The sequence below is a fragment of the Platalea leucorodia genome (assembly GCF_965183815.1).
Source record: "Platalea leucorodia genome assembly, chromosome: 3".
NCBI lineage: Eukaryota > Metazoa > Chordata > Aves > Pelecaniformes > Threskiornithidae > Platalea > Platalea leucorodia.
Genome location: NC_138825.1, coordinates 52,915,572 through 52,932,816, shown reverse-complemented (window position 1 = coordinate 52,932,816; position 17,245 = coordinate 52,915,572). Strand labels below are relative to the sequence as shown.

General features: G+C 40.2%; 1 protein-coding gene across 1 annotated transcript in view; it reads right to left on the bottom strand.

Moving 5' to 3' along the window:
• Positions 1 to 5,046: 5,046 nt before the first annotated feature.
• PRKN (parkin RBR E3 ubiquitin protein ligase) overlaps positions 5,047 to 17,245 on the bottom strand; it is a gene marked incomplete at its 5' end in the record, with an annotated part of 628,924 nt that continues 616,725 nt past the window's right edge. The window contains 2 exon segments of the mRNA XM_082305465.1: positions 5,047 to 5,329; positions 9,376 to 9,493. Of these exon segments, the coding sequence (XP_082161591.1) occupies positions 5,220 to 5,329; positions 9,376 to 9,493 (228 nt within the window). The 3' untranslated portion in view covers positions 5,047 to 5,219.

Below are 17,245 nucleotides of genomic sequence, written 5' to 3'. Positions count from 1 at the left end.
ACTTCCCTGCCTACATGGATTATGTGGATTCCTCAAGCTTTGTAGGGATAAAAGCCAAAAAATAATGTAACAGGTGATGTCTTGCTGCATATTTTATCTACTGGCATAGAACCATTACTCCATTATTCAGAAAAATGGAGACACAGACAAGAAAAACAAATTAAAAGCAAAGTAGAAAGCACTATTAATAATAATGAAGAAAAATGAAATGGCATATGACCTGATTTCTAAAAAAAAAAAAATCCCTGCAGATACACAAACCACTACATTAAATATGATTCTCCATATGATTAAATCAGCTTCTCTCAACTTGCCTACCTTACTGCTTGCTTAAAGCCATTTACATGTTTTCTGCACATACCCAGAATATGAGAAGGGACTACTCAGTGCATGTACTCTAGTAGTTCCTAGACAATCAAGTTGAAAACTGCTAGAGCATTAACTCTGAAGTGGAGCCACAGCTGGAAATCAGTAGGTGATACACAAGGGGAACTACACAGGCAAACACATACACAAATAAACGTAATAGGAATCAGTAGACAAACATTTTGGGAAAAAAAGGGAGAGGTGTTTTTCTAAATTTGCTAATTAGAGATAGAAATATTTCCTTACAAACTGTAATCAAGTCAGATAAAATGTGGACTAGTACATTTGTGTCTTTTTGCTGAATCACTGTGAATGCTGTGCTGTCGGATACATCTCGGTGAAGTTGCTGAAGGACCATCAGGATCAATTAGACATGGGGTTTCCTTCTTCTGGCAGCCTTGGTCCGGTGCTGTCTTCTTCAGGCTTTTCTGTTGCTTGAAGGGGAACTGAAGGAAGCACGAGAATTTTGCTGCCTGGGAAGAAAATCTAGTTGTTAAGAGCTCTACTGCAGCTCTCCATCTCTGCGTAGAGTTTCCCTAGAACAGCCATCACCATAATAGTCAAATTAAGTCAGCAGGGGGCTAACCAGTCTTCAGAGTTGATAGTATGCTTTATCCCTTACTATCTTGTTGCAAGTGTTGCTTATTGAGCTTACTGCACCCAATGATTTACTTCTATAGTAGTTTGAGCAGCACAGTGAACACGAGGGACACAGCAGCTGTTGTTGCCTCAAAGCGTGAGAAGACTGGCACAAAGGGCTAAACCTTCCCAAACTTCCAGGGCAGCAGCATCTCTTGGCATCTGGCTTCTCACCTCGAAGTACCTTAGTTTCCCCTCCACAAATGCAAATTTTACTTCAGTTTACATGATCTACAAGATCTGTAGGCAAAAAGCTTTGCTACCATACTGGTTTGTACTATAGAGTGTACCTTACTATTCATATGCAAAAAGCAAACCTCACTGCTTGTTGTCCTTTGAGAGTGTGACTTTTATTTCCCGACAGTGGCGTAATGTTTCTTCTGGAGTGCCATTTACTGATTTTTTTTTAAAATGTACATTTTTAAATTAAATTATTTGGCTTGCAGTTTGTGACAAGATAAGGCAGACATATAAATGATATTTTAGTCAAAGTCACGGCTCCCAAAATATTATTTATGTTAAGCTTTGAGATATGCTTTTTCCTTAGGGAGCCAAGCTGTTGTATATTTTCTTCTTAATCTACTCGGTATTCAGATTTCACTGCCAGCTGGAATTAAATATTAGAGATTTTCTTTGTTGTTATAGAGCTGAATTATTATAAAGATAATTATTATTGAATACTTCAGCATACATCCTGTACTTAATCCATTTATCACACACTAAAAGGAGCCCAGATTGCAGTACCAAGAACAAGTCTGTAATTGTTTTAATCTGAAAGATGAAGAAGGTTGGAGGTAAAGAGAATTCAATTAACAAAGGCAAACCTAGATGTAAGAAGACACAGACTTCTTTTTTTGCTTTATATCACTATAATAAATCATCTTCTTTGAATATACAGAACATATAGTTAAACATTAGTGTTTCCAGAGTGTAATGCTAGTGGAGAACATAAACCCACAAGCTCTTGAAACCTTTGCCTCTGCTTATGCCCTCAGGTTGGTTTCTCTCTTGTTTTGTGCTTGAGTCCTGTTTCTCTTCTAACTCCCATGGCTGCCCAGGACTACTTCCAGAGATGTGCGTGCTGAACCAGAGGAAACGTTTGCCAAGGCTGGCTTCTGGCTTCATGGATGCCAGCAAGCAATGCCAGTTCATAAGTTTTAAAAAAAGGAAGACTCCCCTCTCCATGCCAATGACAGAGCCAAGAGTGTGTGGGAGCTCTGCAGTCCTGCTCGTCCTGTCAGGAGCTGCACCCTGTTACTGGCAGGGATGTTGCCATCACGCCTCTAGCCATGACCAATTGTACTCAGAACTCAGCAGGCCCCCTCTGCACATACACATGCGCAACAGGTCTCTGCATGAGCCTCTGAGGCTACCGAACCAACTAGATAGTTAAATTGGGTGAGATGAATTCCGCTCTCATAGTTCAGAGCTGAAATAAGAGGAACAGTCTGAATAGACACTGAAGACTTCGTTTGTTCTGTTCTGTTTTGTTTTGTTTCAAAGTACAGTATCAGTTAGATTTTTTTAAAAAGGCATTTTCCATGCAAAAAAAATTAGGAAAATGTAGGAAATTTTAGGTCCAATTCACACATCTCTATAGGAATTCTAGCATTCTTTCCGTGTCAGCAGAGCATTAATCCTGATTTTTTATATACACTAAATTGTGGAAACTATGAGAATTATTCTTACGGTAAACAGGAATTAGTTTTAGAGCCTGTACCATCTCAAACTTTTTGTATGTGTGTATACAGAAACAGATGTATATGTATTAATATAGAGATCAGGACACGTTCTGTTAAAATCTGCAGGATCAACATTTTTTTTTGGCAGGGTGTAAATCTGGACTGTATGAAGAAACCCTACGTGACAAGGGCCTATAAAGTCAGTCTCTAAAAGTGAATAATCTCGAGTCAATGCTGGAACTCCTTTCTTTATTCTCCTTTCCTGCCCTTGCTTATGGCTTAGATGAACGCTCACAATCCCATCCTCTGACACGTTCTTCCCAAGAAAGAGCTGTTTCTAATCTAGCCTTATGACTCATGCCTGCCATGCCCTGCCCAGGCCAGAAAGAAATACGGGAGCTGATCCATTGAAGTCCATTGACTTCAATGGACCTTGATCCAGGGGCATAACTTACATGTTTCTACGTGGCAATTAAAACATTAACTTGTTAAGGCAGGCTGTAACTCGGTAAAGCTGCCTTACAGTGAACGAGTTTTTCTTCCTCTATAAGAAAGACACCAAAAAAAAAAAGGGAAAGAGATTCAGACTTCTTTTATTCCAAATGTTTGTGGGTATGAAATATAGTGATGAGCTCCCATGTAACACATTATTAAAGTAAAATTAAGCAATGCAAATTTTTTTCCCTAGCCTGATGGCAACAAGCCATATAAATTATGAAATAGACCCAGGTACAGCAAATCAAATCATGAAATAATCAGAGCTCACAGTAAAATACCCCCATTAAGATAATGTACCTAAATGACCTACATTGCAGCATTCTATTGCACTCCTACGCTTCAATATAGCTACTTCTGCATACGTTTTAGTTCACTGGTGCCAAAAAGGAAAATGGCCTACTAAGAAACAGCCATTTCCCTCTCTTTGCCTCTTCCTTTCTCTCTCATTTTCTTAATTCTACCAGTTCACTCTCTCATTTTTGGTACCTCCTCCCTTCATCCCTTTGTTTCCTCAGACTTTTAAGGTCACTTCCAGCTGAGACAGATGGATACTCCACTGCTTTTAGCAACTGGGTATTTTTGTAGTGAGCCTGGGATTTCTTTATACCTCAAGCTTCTTGCTCTGCACTGACTGATACAAGGCACACCAGGCACACCCATATTTTCAGGACTCTACAGTCACGCCATACAAAATATTAATTCAAACTTGATACACGAAGTCCATGGCCCTGGAATTTATTTTGTGCTAATAGTATGTTTTAATCAAAGGCTAGCCTCTCAGCTGGGAGTCTGAATCAGTCAAGGAAATACATGACCCACCCAACATCTTTGTACTCGCTTACTTTGTATTCAAATGAAAAAAGAAAGAAAGAAAGTTTAACATTTTGATCACTTTATTTATTGTGCATTTTTTTCCAAAGCTGAATTGTGCAAATACTTACATGGCATGTTGGATGTGGACAGTACCCCTTTCATTTCAGAATAAGACAGCAGTGTAAAGCACACCAAACAGTAAGATTGTTCAGGCTTGAAATGCTAGTAAGCTTTACTTACTGTGTTAACATTGCAAAACGAAAGATGTCCCTCTGCCCCTCACTGTTTGAGCTGTTAATGTATTTTCAGAAATAAACCCATATTCTAATTCAATTTAGGAGAATGATGATAGAGAAAGCCCCTGAGAAGTCTCCTCCTGCCTCCCCTTGCCATGTCCAAAGTATTGCTGTAAGCACAAGACAAATGAAGCCCTGTGAGACCAGCTTGCACAACACTTAATCAGATCCAGTCACCACTGCAACAGCAGTCACAGTTAGAGCTGAAACTGCATCCTTAGCTAATCTTCCAATGGTAACGAAGTCTATAATGAGTATGTAGGCAGGTTTTGTGTTGTATGTTACAAATACACAAGCACAAATATGGCATAAAGCTGGATGTTTCTATAAGAATTTGGTTTGAAAGCAAGACCCCTACAGAAAGCCTGTTAGGAAGGAACCCTGAGAAAACACTGAAAAGCCACAGTCTTCCCTCTGCCAAAAAAGCTGTTAAGAAATACTGCCGCAAAATCAAAAATTGTGCTGAATGAGCAAAGGAGTGGTCAAAGAAAAAGCAGCTGATGCAGGGAACATCCTCCACCCCACTTGACGCTCATGCACTCACACACTCATATGCAGGCTGCTCTCTTGCAAGAGTTACAGATTTCTGACTGTAAATGTCAAGCAAAGTTCCTCCTGGTAACCCTGGCTGCTTTCCATGCTGACAGACTGCACAAGTTCAGAAAGGTGTAATTTACCCCTCTTTGTACCATGATGAGCAATTAAAACAGTTACTCTTTTTACTTAGTGGATTTAAAACCCTTGGCATAACTTCAGTGTGATTTTGGTGTGATTGCATATGCAAGAAAGCAAAAACCAACAAACTGCACCAACTTCTGAACTCTGTGTCCCTGAAACCACTGGGAGTTTTGTTTAAGCAAAGAGTTCAGAATTTGGCCCTGATGAAAGCAAACTTTAGCAGCAATGCGGGTTGGCCTCCGCACCACTAGTCAAACCAGTGATCTCCCATGCAGGTTCTGTTCCACTCCAGGCCACAGTTCCAGCACCACTCAAATCTGCACTGAGGGCGAGGACATTTCATGTGCATGCAGCCACCTGCAAAATAGCAACAGAATGGCTTTGGTACTTGGCAAACACTTAGAGATGTTAATCAACAATTTAGCAGTTTTAAAATCAACTTTCTTAGGTGTTCATTTACTAACCAAGTAGAATATTTAATAAAAGAAAAGAACAAACCAGAAGAATACTTTTCCTGGGCTTTCTAAAACCTGGTACTCCCCCTCTTATTGGGGTGGAATGTACTGGTCTCACTTGAGGGACTGCAAGATTAGGAACTGCAGTCCTGTCTGAAACTGGAAGAGATCGTGCTAGGGATAGGGAAAAGCGATGACAGTCTGTGGCCTCTCAAAGCAATCATGGAGGTGTCTGCTCAAGGATACTCTACCCTACCCCAGCTGTGAGCCAGAAGTTGAACAAAATTCAGTTCTTCTTTGAATTTGGATTCAACAACTGAGAGGTTTGCAAAGAGAATAAATCAGAAGACACAGACTTTGGTGGCTGACTGCTGATTGTATCAAAATGACATTAGTAATTTCGATTGATTTGACGTTCTTAGTATCTGAAGCAGCGTTTTGGTCACATCAGTGTTTCCTGTGTGTTGGATTTCTTACTTGCCTATACTGTGAGAGCAGCTTTAATCTCTCTGCTCACAACCTTGATCAAATGTTTATTTTGTAATATATAAAACATTAACATTGTCAAAGGTCATTACAGAAATACACTGCAAATGGAAATTATGTTGCTTACCACACAAAGAAATCTCGTGTATAATTCAAACTGAAAAAAAAAAGCATGCAGAATGAAGAAATGCTGAAATGTCATCTTGGTTTGACTCTGGATGGTGATACGAGGTACAGGGAGTGTGTGTTCCCTACTGTACGACCTGCTCCCCTTATACCACCTTTTCTATAAATGCCACTCCAGAATGATGCTCAGAAGGCAAAAACAGCAGGAGACACAAGAACTGGTTTGTTAAAATAGGCCTGTCTGCTTCGTGTGGCAGAGAGAGAAAACTAGCTGTGATGGCAAGGTCTATTTGTCAGATTATATCTTTGTGTAAGAGATGCAATTCACCAGCCATTTTTATATTTTATTTGAATGTAAGCATACCAGCCTCTGTGTCACGCTTTACTTAAGGTTTAGACCCAATCCTCTCTTACAGTTCATATTAAGCCATCACTGGGTAAAATGCATCTCAATCCTGGCACAGGACCCAAAGCCCAATGGGCACCCTCTGTCAAACATGCGCTCTACCTGCTAAGCCACATAAATCATGTTATTCTCTGCTACACAGCAGCTGAGATCAGCAGTCAGAGTGGAGAGTGCCTCAAGCAATGTGGCCTACAGCTTTGTGAGTACAGCAGTCCTCTGAGAGCTGTGGATATGTGTTTAAACTCACTCAGACTGGGAATTGAGCTGTGGGAAAGTGTTTTGCTCTTTCACTTTGGCTATTACAGGAAAGTTATTGGCACATAGAAGTATTCTACAATGCCTATAGCTATACAGGCTATTATAGAAAAGTTATTGACACAGAGAAATATAGTCTATTATAGAAAAGTTATCGGCATTGTCACTGTCCCTTGTAAAAAAGTCACTGTCCCTTGTAAAAAATCCACAGAAGCATTTGGGGAGGGAAGGCAGAACTATTCTCTTGTGCGTAGTCAGCGTACTCCTCCCAAATAAGGACTGTTGGCAGACTTTCGTGTACAGTCGTCAGCCTCTTGACACCAGCTGTACTTAGGCAGAAGTGAAGTGCTCCTTTCAGTTTACAAATGTCAGCCCAGAAGCTGGCACCATGACCAGAAAGGAAAGCAATCACTGCACTTTTTAAGCTCCATGCCTTAATTCGCAGAATCACAGAATCACTGAGGTTGGAAGGTACCTTTAGAGATCATCCAGTCCAACCCCCCACTGCTCAAAGCAGGGTCAACTAAAGTAGAGTGCTCAGGGTTGTGTCCAGTTGGGTTTTGAACGTATGGGTTTAGAATGGAGAGTCTTTCTGGGCAACCTGTTCCAGTCTTAAACCACCCACACAGTAAAAAGCATTTTCTTATGTTTAAATGGAATTTCCCATCTTTCAGTTTGTGCCCATTGTGTTCTGTCCTTTCAGTGGGCACCACTGAGAAGAGTTTGGCTCTGTCTTCTTTGCTCCCCTCATCAGGTATTTATTTATCCAGTCCTTTTATCATCTTTGTAGCCCTTCATTGGGCTCGCTCCAGTCCATGTCTCTCTTGTACAGGGAAGCCCAGAACTGGACCTCCCAGTCTAGACGTGTCTCACCAGTGCTGAGCAGAGGGGAAGGATCATCTCCCTTCACCTGTTGGCGATGCTCTTCCTAATGTGGCCCAGGATGCTGTTGGCCTTCTTTGCTGCAAGGGCACATTGCTGGCTCATGTCCAACTTGTAGTCCACCAGGACACTCAGGTCCTTTCCATCCAGTTGGCCCCCAACCTGTACTGGTGCATTTCCCTTTGTTGAACTTCATGAGGTTTCTCTCAGCCCATTTCCCAGCCTGTCAAGGTGCCTCTGAATGGCAGCAAAATCAGCCAATTCCAGTATGTTGAAACATTTCTAGCCTGCTGCTGTGGCTTTGGCATTTTGCATTATGAGGCACTGTTCTGACATGGGTCGGGCTATAAGCAAGGAAAGGTCTTTTCCTGCTTATTATCCATTTTCAGTAAATATTTTCTTTCAAGGATAAAAAGTATAATGGCCTTTATTTCCTTTTTGATACACGGGGGATTTTTACAAGCAACTTCCCTCAACATTAGTGGGAGTTGTGTAAATTATATCATGGTGTCAAATAGGGATATCCTGTTTGTGACAAGTGACAACTGCCTGTAATTTAACAGTAAAGATTTTGTAGCAGAGTCTAAGAGAAAGGAAAGGTCCTAGCACTGCTTCCAGCCTGACCAGAAGATTGTTTTATTTGGCTATGCGCAAACTGTTAAGTATGAATAGTCACGATTATTATTTGTCTGTTTCTCATCCAGTTCAAAGTTCTGGTTGGCAGCCTGTTTTACAAGTCTGTAAATAATTTTTTTGACCTACCCCTCTGTTATCTCTCTTCTGCTGCCCACCTTGCTCTCTACACTTTGCCAAATTTTGTCTCGCCTTCCCACTCTCAAATTCATGCTTTCTTTCCTTGTGCTTCTTGTCCTTGAAGAAGTCTCCCACTTTCCATCTGCCAACTGCCTTCTTTTCTTTCATGAAACCCCAGATTTCAGGATTTTGTCCTATTTCTTCCTCAGTAATATTTCTGTAGTATCACTGCTTGAAGTGTCTTATTTGGCATATTCAGAGTCCCATTTGAATAAGTGATGCCACAAAACTGAGAAGCATCCTCTATACTTAATATTCATATAATATTTAGGCAATAATTTTAATATCTTTTGATTAATTAACATAAATACAATTAAATCTTGGAACAGGGAACAGCATGAACCTATAGGGTATAGACTATTTGCTGTTCCTGTTCCCCATTTTAACCACCCCAGTGCCAGTAGATCACTTTTCTTCCTACATGGTAAGCATTGATTAGTGCAACCAGTTCGTCAGGACTCACGTTTCTTCCTCCGACTTGCTCTTCTACTGTGGGCACGTCACTGGGCTGAGATTCACCTCATCTAAATTCAGCTATATACAGTGTAGACATCTACAGCAGGACTAATTCTCCACACCCCACTTTCAGGTGCGATTCTTCTGGCCTACATTAGACATATGTTCTGTTTCAGCGTGAGATGAGTTTTGCCCTACAACTGTCTATTTTTTCCAGTGACAATGGAAAATCTAGACAACTAGCAGACTGAAGTCATAAGAAGTCTACGTCCAGTGTCTCTCTATGCCTTAGTTTCCCTAACTATAAAATAGCTGGGCATTTTGTGAGGCTTAATTAGTGGCTTTAGAACTAAGTGATTTAGATTTAGATAATTTAGATAAAGTGACAGAGGGAAGATTCAAGCTCTGTGTGCTATCCCTCTCTTGGAATAATAGTGTGCATATGTACACATGCACATTCATACGTTTATATTGTAAAATGAATGTTAAAAGACAGTCAAGTACGAGATAGCTAAGAAATTTACCATTTTTTTCTACTGGAATATTGCAGCTGGGGCATGGCTTAGTTGTCTTCTTGATTGTTTCTCTAGATGCCTCTTCCCATCGAGCTTGCATGGCTGCGTGTTCATCAACTACGTATCCCTGCAAAGAAAGAGAAAAACCACCTGTGGGCATGATACTGAAAGGCTGCGCTAGGGCATGGTGTCTACACTGAAGTGATAAATATTTACCCGTGAGAAACAGACGGGAGTGACTGCAAAGCCAGGTAGGCTGGACTTAGTGAGAGATGCAGGATTTTTGCTTCAAAACGCAAACTTATTTTCTCCCAGTGTGCACAAGACGTGGTGGGGGGAGCTGCAGCAGCTGGTGTGTGTGCCATCCTGGGGGTCCTTCCTACGTCCAGCTGCAGCACAGGCTGCCGCCTCCCCACTGCTCCCTGCCCCGAGTGGCAGGCAAAAGCCTGGCAGGAGGACACAGAGGGCATCAAGCTGTGCTGCAAATGCACAAAGACAGGTAAAGCAAAAGGCAAGGCGAAGCAGGGGTCAGATGAACCCAGCTAAGACATGACGTGTTAGACACTGTAGGTTTAATTCTGCTTCAGGGATTAAAATCCTTCTTTCAGGAAAAGCAAAAACCCTAAGGCAATGCAACGCTTGGTAATGCAGAATGGTTGGGTCCCTGGAAGGAAACTGTTTTTCATAATAAAGCATACTCCCTTGTTTTGGAGGTCTAGATTTCATTCAAACATAAATCTATCTAAATTTAAGAGGCCTTAAGAAGCACAAAGAAGAAACCCCAAAATTTTGGAGAAAAAGTAAAAAAAAAAAAACCAAAACAAAAACCAGTGAACAATGAAAGCAAGTAGCTCCCCAGGTAGAATGACACGGATGGAAAAAGTCATCATGAAGAGTGTTTTAAAAGGGACTCCTGTGTTTGTCCTATTTATGACTGGGACAAAATTACATAATCTACACAAGTGTCCTACTTGGCAATTTCCTACCTGAAATGATAGTACAAGGACAAAAGAGATGTCAGTGCCTTGGGTCATTTCTATCATACAAGGTTGGCAGCTACGTGAATAGTAGTTGTAAACAATGTATGTAGGTTCCAGCCTTGAAGTTCTGCTCTCTCCATTCGTAATGTGGGTTTTTTTCAAGCATGTGGGAAAATTATGAGCTTAAATGAAATTGTATAGTTTGTAAAAATTCCTGTAACTTTTTGGTCTATACCTTCTAAATACTTGTAGGCTGTTATGTGGATAGACTTTTAATATTTATTTACAGGGATAATTTTTTAATATATTTTTTTCTAATAAGACAGAAAAAGGAAATTGACCCAGCTTATAAACATGCAACATAACCATAACTCCTCTGGATTTCTGCTAAGCTACTACTGGTAAAACCTGTGAGTTATTGCAGTGTCAGTGAGTAAGACCTAGATTTTATTTCTTGGCTGAAGTCACCTGAGTTAAAATGGAATAACAAAGAGCAACATCTGCAGAAATTCATTTCTAGCTCATCTGGTGGCCATTGCAACATGCATCTTAAAAAAAACCAAAACAAAACAGGCTTTCTTAATCAGGAAACCTCAAAAATGTGTTTATGGTATTATTTCTTTTATTTTACTGCCTACATCAGGCTCCTCAGCCCTTTAATGCCTTTTGTTGCTCCTCACCTAATATTCTCCAATTTGCCAGTATTTCTGATGTAGAGGTGACAAAGGTGAACAAAGCCTTCTCAGCTGTATCCTAGAAGTGACTTTTACTTCTAGCTCTCTGCTTCTGGAGAGGGAACTCGGCCCTGCACCCTGCTGGATTATTCAGCAATTCAGCAAAAGGATGACCTCTGTACAATGGTACATTTGTAAGTTCTGGGAAATAGAAAAAGCTGCTCAGGCTAATAGCAAAGAACATCATCTGGTATTGATCTTGCAACACCTTGATCTTTTTAAGAAAAGATGACTTTAGCAAGCAATCTGAGCTAACTCAGAGAGGCTTCAACACAGGATGGGGAGAGTGGGGAAAGCTAGACCTGGGCCTCAGTTTGCCCAGTGACAGAAGGAAGATGATATTAATTTCATCTGGTTGTAATGGGAATTAATTAATCAACATTGTTAAAGATAATTCAAGATGAAAATCACTATAGCAGTGACAAAACATTGCTATTCTTTTCACAATAATAGCTACGTGAGACGACCAGATGTATTTTTAATTTTTGTAGTCAGCCCAGAAGAGCTTCACAGTGGCTCTGTTTTTCCCAAATAGTCCAAATCCAAACTGCGTGGTTCGGTACTTAGAAACATACTTTTTCCCCATCTTCATGTCTTTGTTGTGCCCTAATAGCAAATAACACTGAGGCAAAATTTCACATGCCAAATTGCTAATTTGATTTGTATAAAGATATTTGATCTTAGTTCTGAAAACAAATACAAACTTGGGAGATCTTAGGAATAACTAAAATAAACCGCACATATGCGATTCACCAAGAAAGAACAAATTGCTGAAAACAGCAGAGTGAATTATTACATTAATATTTTCCATTGCAAAAATTCTAGTATGGAATAGATGCAGCAGCATGATATTTTCAGCCCATTAGAGCCGAAGCATCCCTCCTATGCCCAGTCTTGCTGAATGCTAAGGTAAAAACTTCCTGCTGCAGGAAGCAAATGCAGAGAAATGGTACAGTGATGGAGTCTCTCCAATTCAGTAAAGAAATCATACCATACTGATCTATGAGCCTCCAGTGTTCATGTGCTTTATTTAGTGCCCCACATACAATGACTGCAAGCGCACATATATTTATCTGCATTTTTCCTCAAACAATAAAGGAAAGGTGTATGGCAGTTCTTCATTAGCAGTGCCTATTTAAATCACCTTCTTTCATCCTAAGCTAGCAAACCTAATCTTCTTGACAATGGCCTAGGTAATAGAGCAGGTCTGTCAAGCAGAGGTGGCTCTTAGTTTACTTGGCCTTCCTGGACCTGGATAGAAAGTTCAGAGATGCTCCAGGTGTGCATCACATGCCAGTTTGCTGAGGACAGGAGACTTTGATCACTTACGATACTGACCCCACACAATATGCTCTAGTTCCCCAAATATTACAAAATATTTGTCCCAGCACTAGTGAAAAGCTGCTAGATTCCATCCATGCCACTTTATTCATAATTTTTTTGATTCTCAACTGTGCTGCACATTATGACCAGGAATGAATACCCACAAACAACAGAAAGTTACAGTAAGAGCTGTTGCAAGCATTTTTCAACATCCCCTCTGCAATATTCCCTTAGTGAGACAGGGGAAAAAGTCTGTCTTGTTGTCACTGGGTAACACTGAAGGATGCAGATTTAATTCTATTCTATTTCTATGCTGAGTCCTATGGAAAAACTAACAGGGATAAAGAGAACAGAGACTGCTTAGCACCGTACAGCAATACAAGAACATGTACATGGAAAGGTTTTTATGCAGTTAATCCATATCAGGCAGTACTGGAAAAAGCCCTACAGAGACAGAAAGCATCCTGAAATAGAAATAAAGTGTCCTTAAAGCAGCATCTCATACAGGTACCAGGGCACACATCGACTTGTTGGTAGAACTACATAAAGGAAACGAACTATGTGTTCACAGTCAGCAACTAAGCAGTACCATCCAGATTAAAAACATTTATGGCAAACCTTCTTGTTCAAAATACTGGAAGCGTTAGATACATAATGTTAAATTCTGTCATACACCGCATTATATACTGTCTTAAGTAAGCACACTTCTTTTATGATCATGCTTATTTTGCCTAGCATAGACAACACCTGAAAACTGAAGACCCTTGATTCAGAATAGAATATGAAGCTGTTAACATTATGTTGTGCTTAGCTTTAGTGAATGTAATTTCTGGACTCCTGCTTGTTTGTTGTTGGTGCTTAATTCCTTTCTGATAAGCAAAAAAAGCTGGTCACACATAAAAAATGTATCCTAGTGTAGCTTCCTTTAAATCAGAAATACCTTTCCTTTTGATCAGAAATACTTGGTTTTAAGTTAATTTTCCTTGGAAAAATAAGATTTTTTAAAAATAAATAGAAATCTGTAAAATTATGACTTTATGTGAAATACAGCATTTTAAAAAGGCTTGGATGTCTCAAAACAGAAAGTGTTACTCAGTTTCTAGCACGAATGTGAGAACAATTACAGATATTTGAAAGGGCTTGAAAGGAAGACAAAGAATAATTCATTGTACACAAAGCAATGTTCAAACCACCATAACATTTAGATTAACACAGCCCACTAATTATTTTGGGCAAGAGCTCTAAGCAAAAGCAGCCTCATCTGTTGAAGCCTGATCTACAAGAGATGGTGACAGTCCAACTTAAATTTCTTTTGTTTTCTCAACTTCTTCTGGGCTGTTTTATGAATTCATGTTCACATGAATTAACCTCCTGTTGTGCTTAGTGGTGTTTTTTACTTCAGTTGTGGGGGAAAAAAAGCAGATGTCTAGGGAACTAGATAGGCTAGAGGACCTTTGGAAAAAATCCATTATTTGAGTCACTTAAGAGTCAAAATCTCACAAAAAGAGAGGTGTACATAGCTATGGGACCAGTGCTCTAGTCTAGAGAAAGATTTTGGCTAATCAAAACACTAAAAAAATGGATACAGATGTGGAATAGGAAAGATATCCATCAAAGGGAATACATTTCATGCACCAGAAAAATAGAAGTGTCGGTACCACACTGATCCAGTTAAACTCACATGAAGCAGCTTTGTGTGAGCCAATTTGTCTGGTGTGCCTAGGGAATTCTGCCGTAAAAAAAGAGCTGCTTTGTGATGACAGCAACTAGCTAAAATCAAAGTGATATACACAGCGTATTGTGTCTGACGCAAGATGAAAGAGACTTTCACTAAATAAAATCAAAGAGCTCTGGTTTGGTGACAGTGCACATCAAGGCTCTCACTCTGCATGTTGGGGCCATTCATATCAGCATGAATTAAATTCAAGTAGCTGGCGAATACTGAATTTACACTGCTCTAAAGCAGAAAATCTAATCTAATACAGGTCATTCTTGTATAACTGTTTTCCACGAGTGGAATAAAGAACATGCCTTCTCCCGTAAGTGGCAACACAGCTGCAAATGACTGTCAGCTTAACCTCATAAACAAAAGCAGCCTGTCACATCTTTTTATTTTATTGCTGCCCAAAATAGGAAAGCTAAAATTCTCTCTATATAGTTCCCATCTATTTCTCATTAGACAGAAAGTTAAGACGTATTCTCAGATTTCCTCTGGTGCATCTTTATTTATAACATAGAGATTAATTTTACAGGACATTTCCTGCTTATAGTTATTTTTCTTGCTCCTTTAATTAGGCATCTGTGGGTTGAATGTCCTGTGTTTGACATTGTGAATATACCAGCTACTAAACCCCTGAGCCTCAGTTTCTTTTCCAATTGTTTAAGATACTTTAGAAATCAAGCTAGGTGTACCATTTTTTTTGTACAGCCATGTTTTATTTAACTTTTTAAATTTATCTGATGGAAAAAAAATCAATGGTCTAATAATAGATGTTCCACATTTCATACTGTGACTCAGGACTCATTGAAAGATGTTATGTATGATGAACCTCCTCAGTAGCTTTTTCTTTCACTAAAATGAAGTCAAATAATTCATGATTTTTGTGGTCAGCATTTACTACTTAGCATTTTGATTAATTTTCCTCCTCTTTCGAGTGGAGAAAGAAGTTTACATAGAAATGCTGCGTGTTTCTCATTTTAACTCTTGCCTGTAGCACACCATTTCAAATACCTCACCTGTTTTCCACTGCTCTAAAATCAGTAAGGAAATTTTGCTGAAATAGTGAAGGAACAGTTCTGAAAGTGATATTTGTAATATTTAGAGCATAAATACAAAATGCTGATAACCAAGAAGGTCACATAACTATAGAGTCCAATATAATATATATGTTTTCCCTAACAACTCACCCTTCACTGAAGGGTCAAACAAAAAGGGAGCTTGCTACTTCCTTCATACAGTAAGTCAGGAGACATATGCGATTCCACAATTTTGTCAGCATTATGTCTTTCTGTTACAACTTAATACACACATTGCATAGTTTTGCAATTCCACAACAATATTGTAAGAAATACATTACACCAAGCCTGATTCTCATGAACCATTAACTAAATATTTCATATCTTAGCATTACAATAATTCAGCTAAGGATATTTTGAAAGCATCTTTATTTGGGAATTCCACATTAAAATGAAATTCTGTAAGACTTTGTGCTCACAGTGGGCCAATATGTTCTGCTGCATAATTACAGCAAACCGCCAGCTACATAGAGACCAGGCTTCACAACCCTACACGCTTGCTGGGAATCTACAGGCAAAACAGCACAAGAGATTAGACAGATGTTGTTCAGTGGATGGGAAGGAAGGCCTGACAAGCGATGCCTGTATATTTTATACCACCTACTGGCAACTTCGAGATTTGCACACGTGAGGCAATGGGAGGAAAAGCTGGGCTGGAGGCTCACCTGCAGCCCAAGTGAGCTGGGAGCCTTTCCAGGAACTGCATTACAAAAGGCTTCAGCAGGGTGCCAGGTGATGTGACAGGCTGCCCTGGATGTGCGTGCACACGCAGGCGTGTTTTTATCCCACACCTGTGCAGCAAAAAGCATTTCTGGGAAGTGATCAAATGGGTCTGCTTCAGAGCTGATCGTCTGCCTGAAAGCTCGTGACTGAGTTAGGTCTGAGCCCTGAAACTATGGTTAGGGTTGCAGTCGGGGCCCAGGTGCCATGTACTGATGAACAGGATCAGGTCTGGAAAAAGTGATACCTGAGGTTTGCACTGACTCAGCTGAGGCACTACACTGCTTTTGGTTTGGTCTGATGGGTTCCTGGGCTGATAAGTTTTAGACTGCCAGTGGCAGAAAAGCAAAGTTAGTATCTGGATCCTGCATCAGCTACCTGAGTACTGTAAGGACTGGGACTTAAATAACAAATAGCTGAGGTTTGATTTGAACACGGAAGGTTTGGGGACAGGCTTTGAGATTTGGGTGAGCAAGGCCTCCAGCCTAGGGCTACAGCCGGGACAGGCAGCATCCCACACATTTGGAGTGGAGTTGAAGTTACAGTTTTACAGCACTAGCTATAAACTTACACCTAAACGGATTGTAGATGAAGGTTTAGAACAGGTAGCTTTGTGGCTCAGTAAAAATGCTGTTGCTGTTCCTTGTAAGAGGCCACAGCCTTTGTGCCAAGCCAGCACCACAGGCCTCAGGACCCATCCATCAGGCTTTCTCTGGACTTGTCTTGGCCTGCCTAGAGATTTGGTTTAGCAAGTGACAGCAATTATCTCATGACCAGGTGACTATTACCCATTTTGCTTTTGTATAATTTTATATAATTGCATGGTTTAACAACGTTACATGTATTTTTGTAACTAATGACAGCAATGACAAGTATAGGTATTATGGGTAGAATGAACTGTATCTGACCCTGCAATAAAATGCTATGCAGAGGAGTAAAAGCATGGGATGATAGCAGAGGCCTTGAAAGCACAGGCACAGGATGATATGGGAGGGCCTGGTGCTATAAACAACTCTCCAGTGGTCAGTTACCCAAATGTGGCCTTGAGAGCTGGGTAAAAGCAGTCTTAGGGATAACAAAGAGAACAAAGACATAACCGACTTAGGTAAAACACACCATAGATAGTAAATTGGGATCCAACGTCGACTTGCAGACCAGTGAAGGAGTGTGTTAACAAAGATATAAAAGTGACCCTAAGCAGATCATACAGTGTGAAGGAAAAAAAACCCACCAATATTAGCCTCATGCTCCTCCTGGTAAAGGACTCACTATGCCAGCCCCTATCCTAGACTGAAGCCATTGAGCCTAGGACCCAGAGAGGCAGTG